Source organism: Pristis pectinata, chromosome 26 (genome assembly GCF_009764475.1).
Source record: "Pristis pectinata isolate sPriPec2 chromosome 26, sPriPec2.1.pri, whole genome shotgun sequence".
NCBI lineage: Eukaryota > Metazoa > Chordata > Chondrichthyes > Rhinopristiformes > Pristidae > Pristis > Pristis pectinata.
In genome coordinates, this window is record NC_067430.1 from 30,484,474 (window position 1) to 30,501,887 (window position 17,414).

Consider the following 17,414-nt stretch of genomic DNA (forward strand, 5'->3'; position numbering starts at 1 on the left):
CTTTTCCACTCCAGTTATACGAGTGCTGAAGTGGCCATAATGCAGGGACTGCCACGGGTGGGGCCAGGAATGTTCAAGCAGGAGCTGAGAGGACATGCACTCCTTCAAGCACTTTTTCTTGGTTCCCGAGGAGACTCCGGGTGCTCAGATCCTTCCTCGGTGCAGTCTCTCCATTTGATTGGTCTTGGGACAGGGATTCCTGCATCGATGAGGATTTTGCACATTTTCAAGAGTACATCCTTGAAACATTTTCTCTGTGAACAATGCAACAAGAGGTCAACCATGCAAGGACTACACGATGCAGAATCCACTACATGCCATCTCTGATCCAATTAGTGAGAGGGTCTGAGAAAGCTGTTCACTTCTCATCGAGCAGTTATCAGTGTTTCCCCAATTCCTGCAGATGTGGGAATAATACCAGAGTAATTTGTACCCACATTACTAAAAACAATAATCTGTGGGCTCATCAGCAGGTGGCAGAGTGTGACACTAAGCTGCAAAGTAGAAAGAGCCAAGCTTTGTGGGCGAGAGCTCAGACCCACTGCATTGAAGGCGGCAAAGTGACACCTGCTGGATAATAGTGGATGTCACCCCAACACATCAGGAACAGCAAGAAGCTGGTGAGAAATTGAGGCATTGCTTCCCTCTAGTGGGAACCATTGAAAATAACACTAAGTTCCCAATGCAGAGCATTACCTTCTCAGACCATCACAAGGTAATTATTCTCACATGTACCAAGATACAGTGAAAAGCTTATGTTTGTGTGTCATCCAGACAGATCATTCCATAATTAATTACAGAGGTAGTACAAAAGGAAAACAACAGAATGCACAATATAAGTGTTACATTTCAAAGTTAAAGTAGAGTTTATTGTCACATGCACAAGTCCATGTATGCACAGGTGCAATGAAAAGCTTACTTGCAGCAGCACCACAGGCACAGAGCATCACACAAGCATCATTGGCAAGAGAAAATCTTTGTTTTTACAAGAAATTTACAAATTTCTTCCCCCCCCCCCCCCCCCCCCCCCCCCATTTACAAGGAACGTGCAGTGCACGTAGACAAATAAAGTGCAAGGGCCACGATGAAGTAGACTGAGAGATCTTTATCATACAAGATGTCCATTCAAGAGTCTTATAACAGCGGGATAGAAGCTGTCCTCGACCCTGGTGGTATCTGCCCTCAGGCTCCTGTATCTTCTGCCCAGTGGGAGGGGAGAAGAGGAGAGAATGACCAGGGTGGGAGGGGTCCTGGATTACGTCGGCTGCTTTCCCAAGGCAGTGGGAAGTGTAGACAGAGTCAATGGATGGGATGCTGGTTTGTGTGATATACTGAGCTGTGTCCCCAACTCTCTGCAATTTCTTACAGCTTTGGAAGAGCAGTTGCTGTACCAAGCTGAGATGTATCCCAATATGCTGCTTTCTATGGTCCATCTGTCAAAATTGGTGAGGGTCATCAGGGACATGCTGGATTTCCTTAGCCTTCTGAAGTAGAGGTGTTGGTGTACTTTTTTGGCCATAGCATCTACGTTGCTGGACAAGGACAAGTTGTTGGTGATATTTAGGTCGCGACCATCTCCACCTCAGCACCATTGTTACAGATGGGGATGTGTACTCAACTTCCTTTCCTGAAGTCAATGACCAGCTCTTTTGTTTGGAGGTCAGTAATGGCTGGGATAATACAATTCTTTCTCATGCATTCTCCGAGGAGGCAGAATTGGTTCGTATCAGTAAAATCTACACTTAAACCTCAAATGGAAACTTCAAGGTTTAAAGGCAGTCTTCATTTACCTCTCAGGACCAGCTGTAACTCTGGCATTAGTGAAGAGCTGAAAGGGCTGAGAGAACATTCCTGATACAAAACCTGATCAGCATTCCATTACTGACAGCCATGCATGCAGCGATACCTTGGGGCGATTTGAAAATTCGTAACTGTTTGTATTATTCTCAGACTTTTAATCCGACAATCACAGAACTCAAGTGATTTGCACTCTGTTCTCACAATGAGTAAGCACTGGCCAATTCATTATATCATGGAACCTCTCAACCATAAAGCCCTTCTTGCCCACATGAGCTCCTTGCATAAGCAACACAACACAATTCTCCTGCCCTTCTCCAGGGCCTTGCTTCTTTGAGGGGATGATCTAATATCCTTTTGAAGACAACAAACTGTTTCCACCAAAGGAAAGTGAAGTAAAAGAAACTGCAGATGCTGGAAATTGGAAGTAAAAACAGAAAGTGTTGAAACACTCAGTCAGTCAGACAACATCTGTGGAAAGAGAAAGAGTTAATGTTTCTGATCTGAGATCTTTTGTTGGAAATGGATCTTCAACCCAAGACATTTCTTTCTCTGCAGATGCTGCCTGACCTTCTGAGCGTCTCCAGTATTCCCTGCCTTTATTCATACATTCCTGCTACTGCATCTGTGATTAGATAGTTAAAACACTTACTGCATTATAATTTGTGTTAAAGCACAGTGAATATATATATTTCAGTTATACGTCAATGATTTGAACTTTATTCGAGCAAATGGTTCAGATTATTGTGGATCTGCCAATCTGCTTCATCTTAAATCTCTATGTATGCAACATTTTATTCAAATGTTTCAAACAAATGTTATAAGTAATATTTACATTTCTAACTCTGACCTTTTCAATGACACTGAATCTTATTCCCAGAACGAAAATGTTGAACATTTGAAAGGTACTTGGACAGGAGAGATTTAAAAGGGATATGGGACAGATGCGGCTAGCTTAGATGGGAATCTCGGTCAGCATGGATCAGTTGGGCTGAAGGTCCTGCATGACTATGATTCAAGATCGACAGAAGGCAAACTGACCCACACTGTAGAGGAATATCCGCAAAGCATTAAGTGATGGGAAGCACATCAGAAGTGATGATGGAGGTGGGTGTTGGTGGTGGGGTTAAGGGTACAATACAACTGATGGCCCAGGAGGTGACAGGTGGATAGAGTGATGAAGAAGTCATTTGGTGTACCCAAGGCATTGAGCGCAAGAGTTGGGACGCCATGTTGCAGTGTGCTAAACACTGGTTAGACCGGAATTGGAATATTGTGTACAGTTCTAGTCACCAACACTGTGGGAAGGTTGTGGAAGATATAGAGTACATAAGAGATTCACTGGGATGCTGCCTGGAATGGAGGGCTGTAGTTACAAGGAGAGATTGGAGAGGGTGGGTTTATTCTCACTGGAACCAAGGAGGCTGAGGGGTGACCTTATGGAGGTTTATAAAATTAAGGACATAGATAGGGTAGATTGAGCCTTTTTCCCAGGGCAGGAGAGGTTAGAACTAGAGGACACAGGTTTAAGGTGAAGGGAGAAATTTAAAGGAGATCTGTGGGGCAACTTTTCACACAGAGGGAGGTGGGTGTATGGAACAAGCTGCCTGAGGTGCTGGAGGCAGGTACAATTACAATGTTCAAAGGGTATTTGTACAAGTACTTGGACAGGAGAGATGTAGAGGAATGTGGACCTAATGGAGGCAAATGGGATGGGTGTAGATAGGCATCACGGTCAGCATGGATGTGGTGGGCCAAATGGCCCATTTCAGGGCTGTACACTTCTATGATTCTATGAAATTTTGGAAGCCGATAAATATTAGAAAGACTGGCAATACCAACAGTATGTAATCCTCAGGAACAGGCTGCAGAGACAAGGTGGTTAACTTACCGAGTTCAGCTGGGGAGAGTTAAAACTAAGTAATTCAAAAAAAAGCTATTCTGAGTAATCAAATAATTCCCTGAGAGTCAGAGAAGGAATTCTGTCATTTTTAGCCCAACCGTCATCAGATTCCAAACTCAAGTCTGACTCTCACTTCTCTCCGAAAGGCCTCAGAGACAACCAAGCAAGGATGCTCAATATCAGCCTTCACAGTGGTGTTGACGTTCCAGGAAAAATAAAAACAAAATTCCACAGAGTCTGACAGACCTGGTCGAGATCTCCCTTACAAGGACACAATTCCAAGATTGCTGAACGTGCTGTCAAATAGAGACAGAAATTCCAGGGAATATTCCAGAAATCCAAACTTTAGAGAATGATTTCCTGACCTTGTATTACATTACTCTGCAAGAGTCTCAAAACCTTTTAATTTGTTTGAGATCATTGCAAACGAGAAAACAAAGATCTTGGGAATAAAGTCCGAGAAAATTGGAAAATATTCAAAATCTCTTTACTAGAATGGCTTGGGACATCCTCACAAATGTGAGGTCTCCCAATAACCCACTGGCCATTACTGGATCACAGATCCCTAGACCGATGATGTCGGGATTCTGTGGTCCTCTGTACCCCAAGCTGAGAGGTGGGGGAGAAAAACTGAAGCACTGCCCAGGGTCCTCACTTAATGGTTGGAGAATCAGACTAAAACAAAAAAGAAACAAAATCGGGAAACTAGGTGGAAGAATGCTGTTTCAGGTCAACAGGTTACCAAAGAGAAAGAGGAAATTGAGTTTTGTAAATAACTAGCTCTATATTACAGCCTCAATGGTACAAAATGATTTACTATCAATAAATTGTTTCTGAAGTCTTATCAGTGCTGCAAAACATGCAAAAAAAAATAGCATGGAGAGATCCCATAATCAAAGATTACCAGATGATCCATTCTGCACAGTGGTACATGTTGAAAGATAATTGTTGAGGGAGAACTCTCTAACTTCCTTCAAATAGGTTCATGGGGCATTTTGAATGCATTCAGTGGGTAATGAGTTGGAAAGAAAGATCTCCAACAATGCACAGCACTGAGTCCTGAGTGATGATCAATAACGTAGAGCTGTGGATGTCAGAAAGGGGTTGAAGTCAGCCTCTGCCTTAAAGATATCCAAAGATTCAGCTTCCAGTGCCCTTTGAGGAAGTTTCAAAGATGCACGAGCCTCAGAGAAAAGTTCCTCTTCTCTGCTTTTAATATGCAACCCCTTTGTTTTTTTTATTAAAATGGGTGCCCCCAATTTCTAGATTTTCCCCACAAGAGGAAATATTCTCTTGACATCCAACCCATCAACACTCCACAGAGTCTCATTCCCAATGAGAACAAGCCCCACTTCCTTCACCAGCTACACTCCAAATGCCCTGATTCACTGGTGTTGACTCTTCCCTCTGTCGGGCAATGATACGCACACCTCACCAACTGACTGCCCAGCCTTCCCAGCGTGAAGGAGTTGAGACAACCTGTTTGTTACTGACTTAGTTAATTAATTGATGCATTTTTAATTGCAGAGACTAGAATCTCTTAGAACTGCAAATCCTTTAAGCATGCCAGCACTAATACTCACATCACATGCTTCCTTCACTAACAAGATATCAATCATACTTTAAAACAAGTGCTTAATATAAGAACATGTACTCAAAATAATACATTATTTAAGTGCTATTTTTGACACTGTGTTGCTTCATAGAGAATTCACTCCTTTGTTAATATTAAATACAAGCAGATTACACATGGTCAGACCTTGTCAACAATTTTAATCTGTTAATCCTCAAAATACATTTCTTGCCCAGCCATCCCCATGTAACATCCCCACGACATCAAGCATTTTTCATTCACATCATGGATGAAAATGGCAGCAAATAATCCAGAACTCTGCAGCAAGACATCCCTTCCACAAATTAAATAAAACCATTGACTTACTGTGTACTTCTCAAGCGACTGAAAGACTTGTCTATCCTAAAACAGAAAAAATAGCAAGGAATTATGGCATTGACATTTCAATTATTATGCAATCATGTTCTAATCTTCAACTCATAAATTGTTAATGTACAAATCTGGTGCCATTCAAATTTTTTTTTAAACTTGGCACTTGCTAAGTGGTCTGGAACAGAAAAAGTCTTAAATTTAAATAAAGCTCATTTCTACGCATTTCAGAGATTAAAATACACTAAAGAATCTGCTGCTTTACTATTTGTTCTTGCCGTTTATTCTGGCATTCCATATTATCCATTATGGCAATAAACACTACCATCTTACTGTCTTATGCTGGGGGAAGCAAGTTCAGGGAACACTCCCTCCGAATCACCCTGAGACTGTCTTTGTCCAAAGCCAAATTTGCTTTGCATTGACAGTTCTACAACACACTGAGGTTTTTGTGCTACAGTGATGAATGTTTCTAATTAATTGTTACCAAGTGCTGTACAGCAACAGGTTTCAACAACATTATCAACATCAGTGCAGCAACTGTTGACACTTATCCAGATACATTTTGAAATCTAGCAGTTCTGAAGATATTTTATGTTGCAATATTGACCATCTAGGTTAATCAAAATTGCAGTACGAGAGATTATTGTGAACTATCTTAAAAGAAGTTTACCACACAGGGAGGGAGCTTGTCAGTCCATCGCCTCTGTACTGGTTGAAAAAGAGCCACCCATCCTAATCCCACCTTCTAGCACAGAGGCAGGACAATAAAGTTGCCTGTGCCCCAAGCACTGGAACCCCCTCTTTGAACCTCGCTCTCTCTCTCTGCTTCTGATGCATCTCAAAACCCACATCCTTAATCAAGCTTTTGATCACCTGGCTTGATCACTCTCTACATTTCTCAGTGTCAAATTTTATAGAGTCAAGTGCTACAGTACAGAAACAGGCCCTTCAGCCCATCTGGTCCATGCCAACCTGATCTTCTGCCCAGTACCATCTACCTGCACCCAGACCATATCCCTCCATACCCCTCCCATCCGTGTACCTATCCAAACTTCTCATAAATGTTACAATTGAACCTGCATCCACCACTTCCGCTGGCAGCTCGTTCCACACTCGCACCACCCTCTGAGTGAGGAAGTTCCCCCTCAGATTCCCCTTAAATATTTCACCTTTCACCCTAAAGCTACATCCTCTAGTTCTAGTCTCACCCTACCTGAGGGGAAAAAGCCTGCATGCATTCACCCTATCTATACCCCTCATCATTTTGTTTGATAATTCTCCTGTGAAGAAAATTGGGATGTTTCACGAGAAAACAATTCTATATAAATGCAAGTTTTTGTACATGCATTTAGCAGATACAACGTGCAGTCATACTGTGAACAGGCGGAGTACAGCAGAAGCTATCTGCTCACACTCAGGCACACGTTCAAAGACGGCTGGCTGAACTTCAGAGGCCATTTTTTAGTAACTTTTAAAGGTCACCTGATTGATTGGCTCTTTGAAGCTTTGGATTGTCTCAAGCCCCAGTCTGAGCAGAGGCAGGTTCACTGAGAGCTCCAATTGTTTTGTTCCAGAGGACAAGGTAATGTGGGGGGTGTCAGTCTCATGATCAGATCAACACCAGGAAGGGAGCTAGGTGTTTCAGTCCATCCAGGAGACGGTCTGTCAAATCTCTGCTCACTCTTACCTTGACACTCTTGCAATGATTTAAACAGGATGGCATAAGAGGCCATTCATCCCATCACCCCAGCTGCTAGCCGAGCAATCCTATCTGGCCCTCTCCCCCACAAATATCCTCTCCTGTTCCATATTGAAAGCCCTGGTTCTATTTCCACCATTCCTATGGACAGCATGTTCTAAATTATCACTTGTGGAAAAAATTCCTCACACCCAGCTTGTATCTTTTCACCAAAACGTTTAATCTGCATTCCCTGTTCCTTTAACCACCGATGATGTTGAGCACTCAATCTGAATGCCAGTTGAAGAAAAATACATCTTATGTTGCTTCAGTTTTCTTTCTGCTTGGCAAGTACCTGGCCATTATTTCTCGTGGTGCAGAGTACCAGCAAGTATGTCATCAGCAAATACTTCTCAGCAATCAACAGCAACAGTCATCGCTTTACTTTTTCTTGGAACAGAGGTCACATTCCCACTGGTCACAGTGACCATGAACCAGTTTGCACTGAGGAAAAGTAGCAATGTTGAGGAAAGTTATCAGGAAGTCAGCAAGCAAGCTGGACATCCTCCAGAGTACAATCACCAATGTTCACAGCAATGAACAAAGGGTATAAAGCAAGAGTTCAGAGCCCACCATCTCACCTCAAGAAGAGGTGTTTATCTCTGCACAGATCCAACAAACTCACCAACAACTCAGGGAAAATGGGCCACTAGGTCTGTTTGCCTTGCCCATGACAACAGTCTCACACTGCACAGTTGGCTTTTCATTTCCTAGCACCACCACCTTTAATCAGAGTAGTGGTGATGGACAACTGCCCAGCTCACATTCAAGACCAACAAGGGAAAACACAAATGGGCTTTGCTGACCTTGAACTGGATCTCTCAATAATGGTTTTGCTTTCTTATGTGAGGAAGTGCTACAGCACAGGGTGATCCCATTTAAAAAGCAGGACCTCAATGCCTGGGTAGTGCCAGTGTCCCATAACACCATGATGCTCTGTTCCTGATGATACACTGTAGCTGAAAGTACAGCCACAACATTAAATGCATTTTCCATCATGTGCATAGCTGCATCTCTTGAAATGATGGTGGAAACAGACACCACCATGGTGTTTAAGAGGTACCTAGGCAGGCACATGAACATGCAGGGAATGTGCAGGCTGGTGTTGGTTTAATTTGCCATCATGGGCTGAAGGGCCAGTTCCTGTGCTATGCCATTCAACATTCGTTGTTTAGGAAACCTTTCAACTTCCTTACTTATAACTCTGTATACTTCAACATAATCATATCTCAGTCTGAGTTAGATACTTGCTAGGAAAGCTGACATTATCACATTTGTTATCTCACCTCTTGTACCTGAGCCAAGTCATAGTCAAAGGTACTTGATAGTCACTGAACAAGATGCCATTCTACTTAATTAGTTTTGAAAAAGATCCAATTTCCCATCAGTAACTTAATTAGGTATTTAAATAAACAAGAGAGTTAGCTGAAACACTTCACAATGGTTTCCTCTTCAACAATTGTCCTTCACAACCAGACAAATTTACTCATTTTCCAGATCTTGTCTCATCCAACAACTTGGGCACTCTCTCTATGGGAAGTACACCTTTCCTTGGGTAAGGAGACCAAACTGTACACAGTACTCCAGGTCTCTCTCTCTCCCCCCCAGGGCCCTGTACACTTGCAAAAAGATGGTAATTATTGGGTCCCATACTAAAAGTTAACAGAAAAGTTAAAGCATTTCACTAACAGGAAAACATTTGTGCTTTTGGGAAAAAATGAAAAGCCATCAAATTTACGACAAGATCAATGCACTGCACCCTCCATCAATGACTACACTGCAAGAGTACTTAATTGGCTCCACCTTCATTCCTTTCAAGATATGGATGTTGGCTTTAAAGTCAATATTCATTCCCCACCCTTGTATTGGCTCCTGAACAATTCTCCTATGGTCAACCATAGAGAAACCAAGGCATACAAGGACACGGGTTTTAATCACACATATGCGGTGACCAGCAATGGCCCCAAAGATCTATCAACTGTCCAAATAACTCCATCCCACAGTTAGCATTTTCATATCCAGTTCTCTGACCCCCAATACCAAACACTATTCTGAGCTGTGTTACAACAATAGATCATCGGATGGAGAGAGGAAAGAATTCAAGGATGTTCTTAAAGCCTTCTTGAAAAAGTGCAGCATCCCCACCCAATCCTGGGAATGTCTCTCAAAATGGGGGAGAAGCATTCAGGATGGTATTGGGAACCTTGAATCTATGCATCGAGTGTACAGAATCCCAACATAAACTGGCAGGAGGGTACAAACGCTCACTCCATTTAAAATCGTCCCACCCCACCTGTGCCAGGCAAAGACGCTGTCCAACAAGAGAAAATCCATCTATTAGATCCAGATATTCAATGGAATCATGACAAGATGGACTCGACCTCACAATCTACCTCGTCATCACCTTGCACTTTATCTACCTGCACTGCACTTTCTCTGTAGCTGTGACACTTTATTCTGCATTCTGTTATTGTTTTACCCTGTACTACCTCAATGCACTGTGTAATGAATTGACCTGTATGATCGGTTTGCAAGACATGTTTTTCACTGTACCTTGGTACAAATGACAATAATAAACCAATTCCATTACCATCACTGAATCCCCCACTATCAGTATCCTGGTGGTTACCATTTACCAGGAATGGAACTGGAGTAGCCATGTACACAGTGTGACTACAAGAGCCAGTCAGAGACTGGGAATCCTGTGGTGAGTAACCATCTACAAGACTCAAGTCAGGAGTGTGATGGAACACTCACCACTTACCTGGATGAGTGCAGCTTCAACAACACTCAAGCTTGACACCACATAAAACATAACAGCACATTCACAACCACTCACTCACTCCACCACCGAGGCACAACAGCAGCAGTGTACCATGACTCCTTGGACAGCACCTTCCAAATCCTTCCAAACTAGCTAGAAGGACAAGGCATCAAAAGCACAAGGAGCACCACCCCCTGGAAGTTGCCCTCCAAGCCACACCCCATCCTGACTTGGAAATATATTGTCGTTCCTTCACCATTGTTGGGTCAAAATCCTGGAACTCCCTCCCTAACAGCACTGTGGTTACACCCACACCTCAAAGACTGCCGTGGTTCAAGAAGGCAGCTCACCATCACCCTCAAGGGAAACTAGGGATGGGTATTTAAATGCTGGCTCAGCCTGTGAAGTCATCCCTTGACTGAACAACAAGTAATAAAAGAAACCTGCGGCCAAGTGCAGAGTTCCCACATCAGCCCCAGTCACCTCAGAGCCCACAAACTGGAGTGGAAGCAATCAGCCTTGATCTTGAGGGACCTCCCAAGAACACCAGATACATGACTGTCATTAAAAAGCTCTGTCTGAAGTAGGACTATCAGCCAATAAAATACATTTACAACACTTCTAAAACTCTTGGATCTTCAGTGCTGCGGAACCACATCAAGCTGTGGTTTGCAGCATCATTTCACAGAGCATTTCCTGTTTGCACAAGGACATGGTATTGAATTGACAGCCAAATGTTTCATCTTCACCAACAGCAAAACTTAATTTCAGATATTTTTAGATACTGGTGTTCAAGTTCCTAGCCACTTTGGTGAGATTTCAACTTGTCGCCTGATCAGCAGACCAGGGCTCTGAGTAACTTAACCACAACACCTCACTTTGAACACAAGTGCAATTTTCTTTTTTTTAAATCATTTGGGAATTGTACAGCACTGTTTGGAATGAAGCCAAAGAGATGAAGCAGGTGCCAATCTTGAGGTTTGGTTTGTATGTATAATTCACCCCTAAAGTGAGAGTTAAACAGGGTAAGAATAACTATAGTTCCCAATTAAATTTTAATGAATTGCACTGTGTGAATATTAGGTGGGTGTGGACAGGGCTGGACTGTAGTCCTTAATACATGAATCATAAAGTGACACAAGTACATGAACAGGCCCTTCAGCCCACCAAGCCACCCACCAAACACCTACTTAATTTAAGCCCGTTTTATTCTCCCCACATTCACACTGACTTCTTCTAGATTCTGAACACTCATCTGGTAGTGACACACTAGTGACGATTTACAGTAGCCTGTTAGCCACCAACCCACAGGCCTATGGGACAAGGGAGGAAACCAGAGCACCCAGGAGGATATGCAATCTCCACATAGGCAGCACTGGAAGTTAGGATTGAGCCCTGGTTGTTGGAGATCTCCAAGCCTTGCCACATCATATGTGTATTTTGACCATACGTACTGGTGCATCCAACTCATTTGTGTGTGCAGCAGCCAGCAATAGTCCTACTGGGAGACCAGATCTCACTTGGCATCAGGACAAGAAATTTACATCCACTCTTCCCTTCAGTTTCATACACAGCTCTGTCCACCCCGACTGCCTAACACCATGACTATCATCATAACGCTTTGTTTACAGAGACAGTACCAGCCAACAGAACAAACACCATCCTGGGTCATAAAATGCTATTGCATCAAATAAACCAGACAAGAAGAAAACAAAGTCATTCATCTTTTGGTAGAACATCATGTAAAACAGAGTTAAAGGCCTGAGGGTTTTAATTGCTGCTCTCTACATTAGAACCATATTAAGTGGTGGGTGAAGCACTACTTCCATATTCCATACCTTAGGAAGGCAGTTCTGTGGACACAGTCTGGTTACAAGGCCTCTAGTCATTGACCTAGACTTGGGAACAGTACAGCTAGAGGATGAGTGAGCTATGAGGTTTAGATTTGACTAAACTTGGCTGAAGCTCGTTGACTGAAAAAAGGGTTTGTAAATCAGGGAATCTCCTCACCACCTGCACTGGACACAACTGGAATTAATTCCAGTTTAAGGCAAAACCAGGACCAGCCTAAAGCAGAACACAAAACTTCATTTTGAGGTAATTACAATTTATCAAGAGGGCAAGTGCAAACCACTTGACAGATGAAGGTCAAACGAGTCCCCCACGAGTTAATGGGAAAGGCCAGCTTGTGCATCAATCACAGAACACTGGGGGAAATCAGAGGGTTCAATTAACTTTCAATTATCCAATTTACTGTTATCCCTTGACTGAGGACCTGAGTGGAACCTGCACTTTTACAAAACAGGATCATAGCTTCTGGGAATTCTTTATAAGTTAACAACCTGAGTTTAAAACCCAATTAAAGCAACGACCATTTGAAAACCACAGGCTGATTGGTATGAGTGAGTGTAATTAGGCAGTTCCCTTTCTACTCTGAAATGTCAAATGATGTTCAGACAGCACAGTTTCATGGTTGGTCCTCACTTGGAACAGAACTGACTGCAAATTGACTCTGTTTAACTAATTAGTTTATCTGTTTGAAAGTGTTTTTACAAATGCTCTGCCTCTTCCAATGTGTTAGACTTGTTCAGACACCTGTAGAGGTTGCAATGAAAACATAAATGATAAAATCTAGTCGCTATTGCTTTACTAAAAAGCAATGTTGCATAATGTTTTAATCTGCAAAGTATCAGACATACAGCTTTGCACCTCTGATGAGATGGTAACTATGTCTCACTCCACTCTGTAACCCCCTACACTCTTCCAGTCTTGATCATTCCAGATTTAAATCCTTCAACTGGTAGCGATGGTGTCTACACTTGCCTGGGTCCTTACACAGAATCATAGAGCAATACAGCATGGATACAGGCCCTTCAGCCCAACGAATCCATGCTGACCACCTAGCTTGTCCCAATTTCTTGCGTTTGGCCTGTATCCCTCCAAGCCCGTGCCCCTCCATGTACCTATCCAAGTGCTTCTTAAATGATACCATTGTACCTGCCTTAACCACTTCCTCTGGCAGATCGTTCCATATACTCACCACCTTCTACATGGAAAGATTCTCCTCAGGTCCCTTTTAAATCTTTCCCCTCTCACCCTAAACCTATGCCCCCTAGTTTTGGACTCCCCCACCCTGGGGAAAAGACTGTTACTGTCCACCTTATCTATGCTTCTCATAATTTTAAACACTTCTATAAGGTTGTCTCTCATTCTCCTACATTGTAGGAATAAAGACCTAGCCTGACCAACCTCTCCTGATAACTCAGGCCCTCTAGTCCTGGCAACATCCTTGTAAATCTCTGCACTCTTTCCAGTTTAACCACATCTTTCCTATAACAGGGTGACCAAAACTGTACCCAGTGCTCCAAGTGTGGCCTCACCAGTGACTTGTACAACTGCAACATAACCTCCCAACTCTAATACTCAGTGCCTGACTGATGAAGGCCAGTTTGCTAAATGCCTTCTTCACCACCCTGTCTACCTGTGATGCTGTTTTCAACCAACTATGCACTTGTACTCCGTGGTCCCTCTGTTCCATTACATTCCCTAGTGCCCTACCATTCACAGTGCAAGTCCTACGCTGGTTCGACTTCCCAAAATGCATCACTTAACACTTACCTGTATTGAAATTCATTTGCCACTCCTGGGCCCACTTCCCTAAATGATCATCAGCGGCTGAGTCCACAGTCAGATCAGCCATGATCTTATTGAATGGGGGAGCAGGTTCGATGGGCCAGATGGCCTCCTCCTGCTCCTGCTTCTTATGTTCTTATGTAAGATCCCTCTGTAATCTACGATAACTTTCTTCACTATCAACAACACCTCCTAATTTCATGTCATCCGCAAATTTACTGTTCAAGCCTTGTGCATTCACGTCCAAATCATTGATATAAGTAATGAATAGCAAGGCTCCCAACACCAACCCGTGTGGCACACCACTAGTCACTGGCTTCCATTCCGAGAAACAACCTTCAACCACCATCCTCTGCTTCCTACCTCTGAGCTAACTTTGAATCCACCTAACTAGCTCTCCCTGGATTCCATGGGACCTAACCTTCCAGACCAGCCTACCACATGGGACCTTGTCAAAGGTCTTGCTAAAGTCCAAATAGACAACATGCACTGCCCTACCATCATTCACCCCTTTGGTTACCTCTTCAAAAAACTCCAAAAGATTCACCAAGCACGACTTTTCATGCACAAAGCCATGCTGACTCCTCCTAATAAGACTCTGTCTATCCAAATGCTGGTAGATCCTGTCCCTCAGAATTCCCTCCATAACTTCCCCACCACTGATGTCAGGCAGACTAGCCTGGTTCCCTGGCTTGTCCTTGCTACCCTTCCTTAGTTTATTGTCACATGCACAAGTCCATGTGTGCACAGGTGCAATGAAAAACTTACTTGCAGCAGCATCACAGGCACAGAGCATCAGATACACAATATTTACAGGAAAAATATAAATTAAACAATTTTTACAAGAAAGGACATAATTAGAACAAAAAGAGTCCATTTTAGTGCAAAGTGATCAAAATGGTCAGAGTGTTGCTAAACTCTAGTGATCTTGTGCCGGTTGGTTCAAGAACTGAATGGTTGAAGGGAAGTAGCTGTTCCTGAACCTGGTGGTGTGGGGACTTCTGGCTTCTGTACCTCCTGCCCGATGGGAGCTGTGAGAAGGTGGCATGGCCTGGATGGTGGGGATCTTTGATGATGGAAGTTGCCTTCTTGAAGCAGCGCCTCCTGTAGATACTCCCGATGGTGGGGAAGGATGTGCCCGTGATGTATTGGCTGGCATGTACTGACATGTAGCCTGGAATGTTCCTCTCATTCCAACAGTGATTACACCTCTGCAAAATTGCTCATTCTCCCACTGACTGCTGAAATGCCAGCTCAATACAATTTCTTGATTTTCTAATTTCTGCACTAACATGATATGTACATTATTGAAAAAATAAACTTCAAACTATTATAGAGAAACAAAGGACTACAGATGCTGGAACCTAGATGAAAAACACGATGATGCTGGAGGAACTCAGCAGGCCAGGCAGCATCCATGGAGAAAAGCAGGCGGTCAACATTTCAGGTCAGGACCCTTCCTCAGGACTGAAGATAGGAAAAGGGGAAGCCCAATATATAGGAGGGAAAAGCAGAGCAGTGATAGATGGACAAAAGAGGGGAGGTGGGGTGGGCACAGGGTGGTGATAGGTAGATGCAGGTAAGAGATGGTGATAGGCAGGTGTGGGGGAGGAGGGGAGAGCAGATCCATTGGGGGATGGGTCAAAGGTAAGGAGAGAAAGAACTATTAATATCAAACTATTATAACCTGAATACAAAAGGCATTCACTCAGTGAGGAGGAGGTGAAGCCGGTGTTAAATTTTGTTCATTCTGCTTTGATTGTTTGTTTCCCTTCCAGTTTCTGTTTGGCCAGTGGATGCTGTGAACCATGTCACCACTATAGGTTCTCCATGAAAGAGACCACAGCAAACATAGATTTGTAAAAGAAGCACTGATCTAGGAATTAATTTGCATCGTGCTGTATTTTCAGCAGTGCACGTGTGTAAACTGGTTATTTCTGGTGTGGAAAATGATTGTATTAATTTACAGGATGAAATGCAACACTCTGGAAATTTGACTGTGTAGTACTTGTCACAAATCCCTCTTGCACAGAAGGTTGGAATGCATGTAGTAACTCCCATGGCACTGCCCCTTCAGAGTGCTCTCGTGAAAAAAGGAGCCTTGCTTTGATGACCGGTCAATGGAAACGAAGCAACTCTCTCAAAAAATGGGCCACACTCAAAGCATTTTAAAGGCTGGTCAGAACACTATCCAATCGAAAGCAAACAGGTGACATCACGGGAGGGTGACTGCACATTACCGAGCAGTGTTCCTTCCACAAGGATCGGGGCACACCCAGCTTACCTCATGGCCTGTAGCTAGACAACTATTTCTTTGGATACAAGAGCATTTCCCTTGATCATCCCAAAAATATCCACTTGCATAATGCAGTGTTATTGGTGAAATGCAAGGGATACTTGCTAGTTAGTGAAATGCAGTAACAATGATTTCTGGGTTGCTTTGTGTCTCTGTGGAGGTTCAAGCAATGCAGCCAGGCAATTACTTTGTGGGGGACATGCAGATGACATCATTCTCCATGCCTCTCTCCTTTTGGAGCTTCAAGGGGAGATGGGGATGTGTTGACATCAGAATGACCATCACTGGACTCCCTCAGGAGGTCTCCAAGCTCAGTAATGGACTGAGACTCTATTCTTATAACTTTGTCACCTCGTTTTACTCATTCTGGTCCATCTCCGCACTGCACCATCTCAAATCGTAGAACCACAGAGTGTTTACAGCTCAGAATGAGGCCATTCAGCCCATCATCTCTGCACCAGCTCTCTACCAGATTAACTCTATAGTTCCACTTCCCAGTAAGTAGCCTTGCAAGTTTTTCTCCTCCATATATATTTATACAATTCTCTCGTAAAAACCATAATGGAACCTGCCTCAATCACATCTGCAGGCAGTGCATTCCAGATTCCAACCACATATGGTGTAAAAATGATCTTCCTCACATCACTCTTAATTCTCTTCCTGTTTATTTTGTCCTTGTAACCTCTCACCCCTGACCCCTCCACCTCTGGTTAAAAACCTTCCACTGTGTGCTTTGTCTAGACCCTTCAACATTTTACATACTTCCCTCAGATCTCCCCTCAGCTTCTCTTCAAAGAAAACAGTCCCAGCCTCTCGAATCTCTCCTTGTAACCATAGTCCCTCATCCCAGGAACTATTCCTGTAACTCCCCTCTGGACTCTCTCCTCCTTCATGTAATGTGGCAGTCAGAAATGAACACAAAATACCAATTGAGGCTGTGCCATGGTTCTATAAAGGTTCAGTATGACTTCCCTGCTTTTACACTCTATGCCTCTATTGATGAAGGCTGGAAATATGTATGTCATTATCTGCTTTCTCAACTTGTCCTGCCACTCTGTAGCTGTGACATTTTACTCTGTAGTGTTATTGTTTTTACCTGTACTACCTCAATGCACTCTGTACAGACTCAATGTAACTGCACTGTGTAATGAATTGACCCGTACGATCGGTATGCGAGACAAGTTTTCACTGTACCTCGGTACAAGTGACAATAATAAACCAATACCAATACCAATACTTTCAATGATCTCAGTGGCTTCATCTACACAGCTCCTAAGCTGCATCAGACAGTCCCAAATCTGACTGTGAATCTCTCTGACATTTCACTGTATGAAGCTT

At 43.2% G+C, this 17,414-nt stretch overlaps 1 protein-coding gene across 3 annotated transcripts in view; it reads right to left on the reverse strand.

Annotated features, from left to right (window-relative positions):
• Positions 1-17,414, reverse strand: part of rap1gapa (RAP1 GTPase activating protein a) — a 302,062-nt gene that overhangs the window by 254,888 nt on the left and 29,760 nt on the right. For all 3 annotated transcript variants that reach the window (XM_052039185.1, XM_052039183.1, XM_052039182.1), the window contains exon 2: positions 5,640-5,675. In XM_052039185.1, the coding sequence (XP_051895145.1) occupies positions 5,640-5,675 (36 nt within the window). The remainder of the gene's footprint in view (positions 1-5,639; positions 5,676-17,414) is intronic.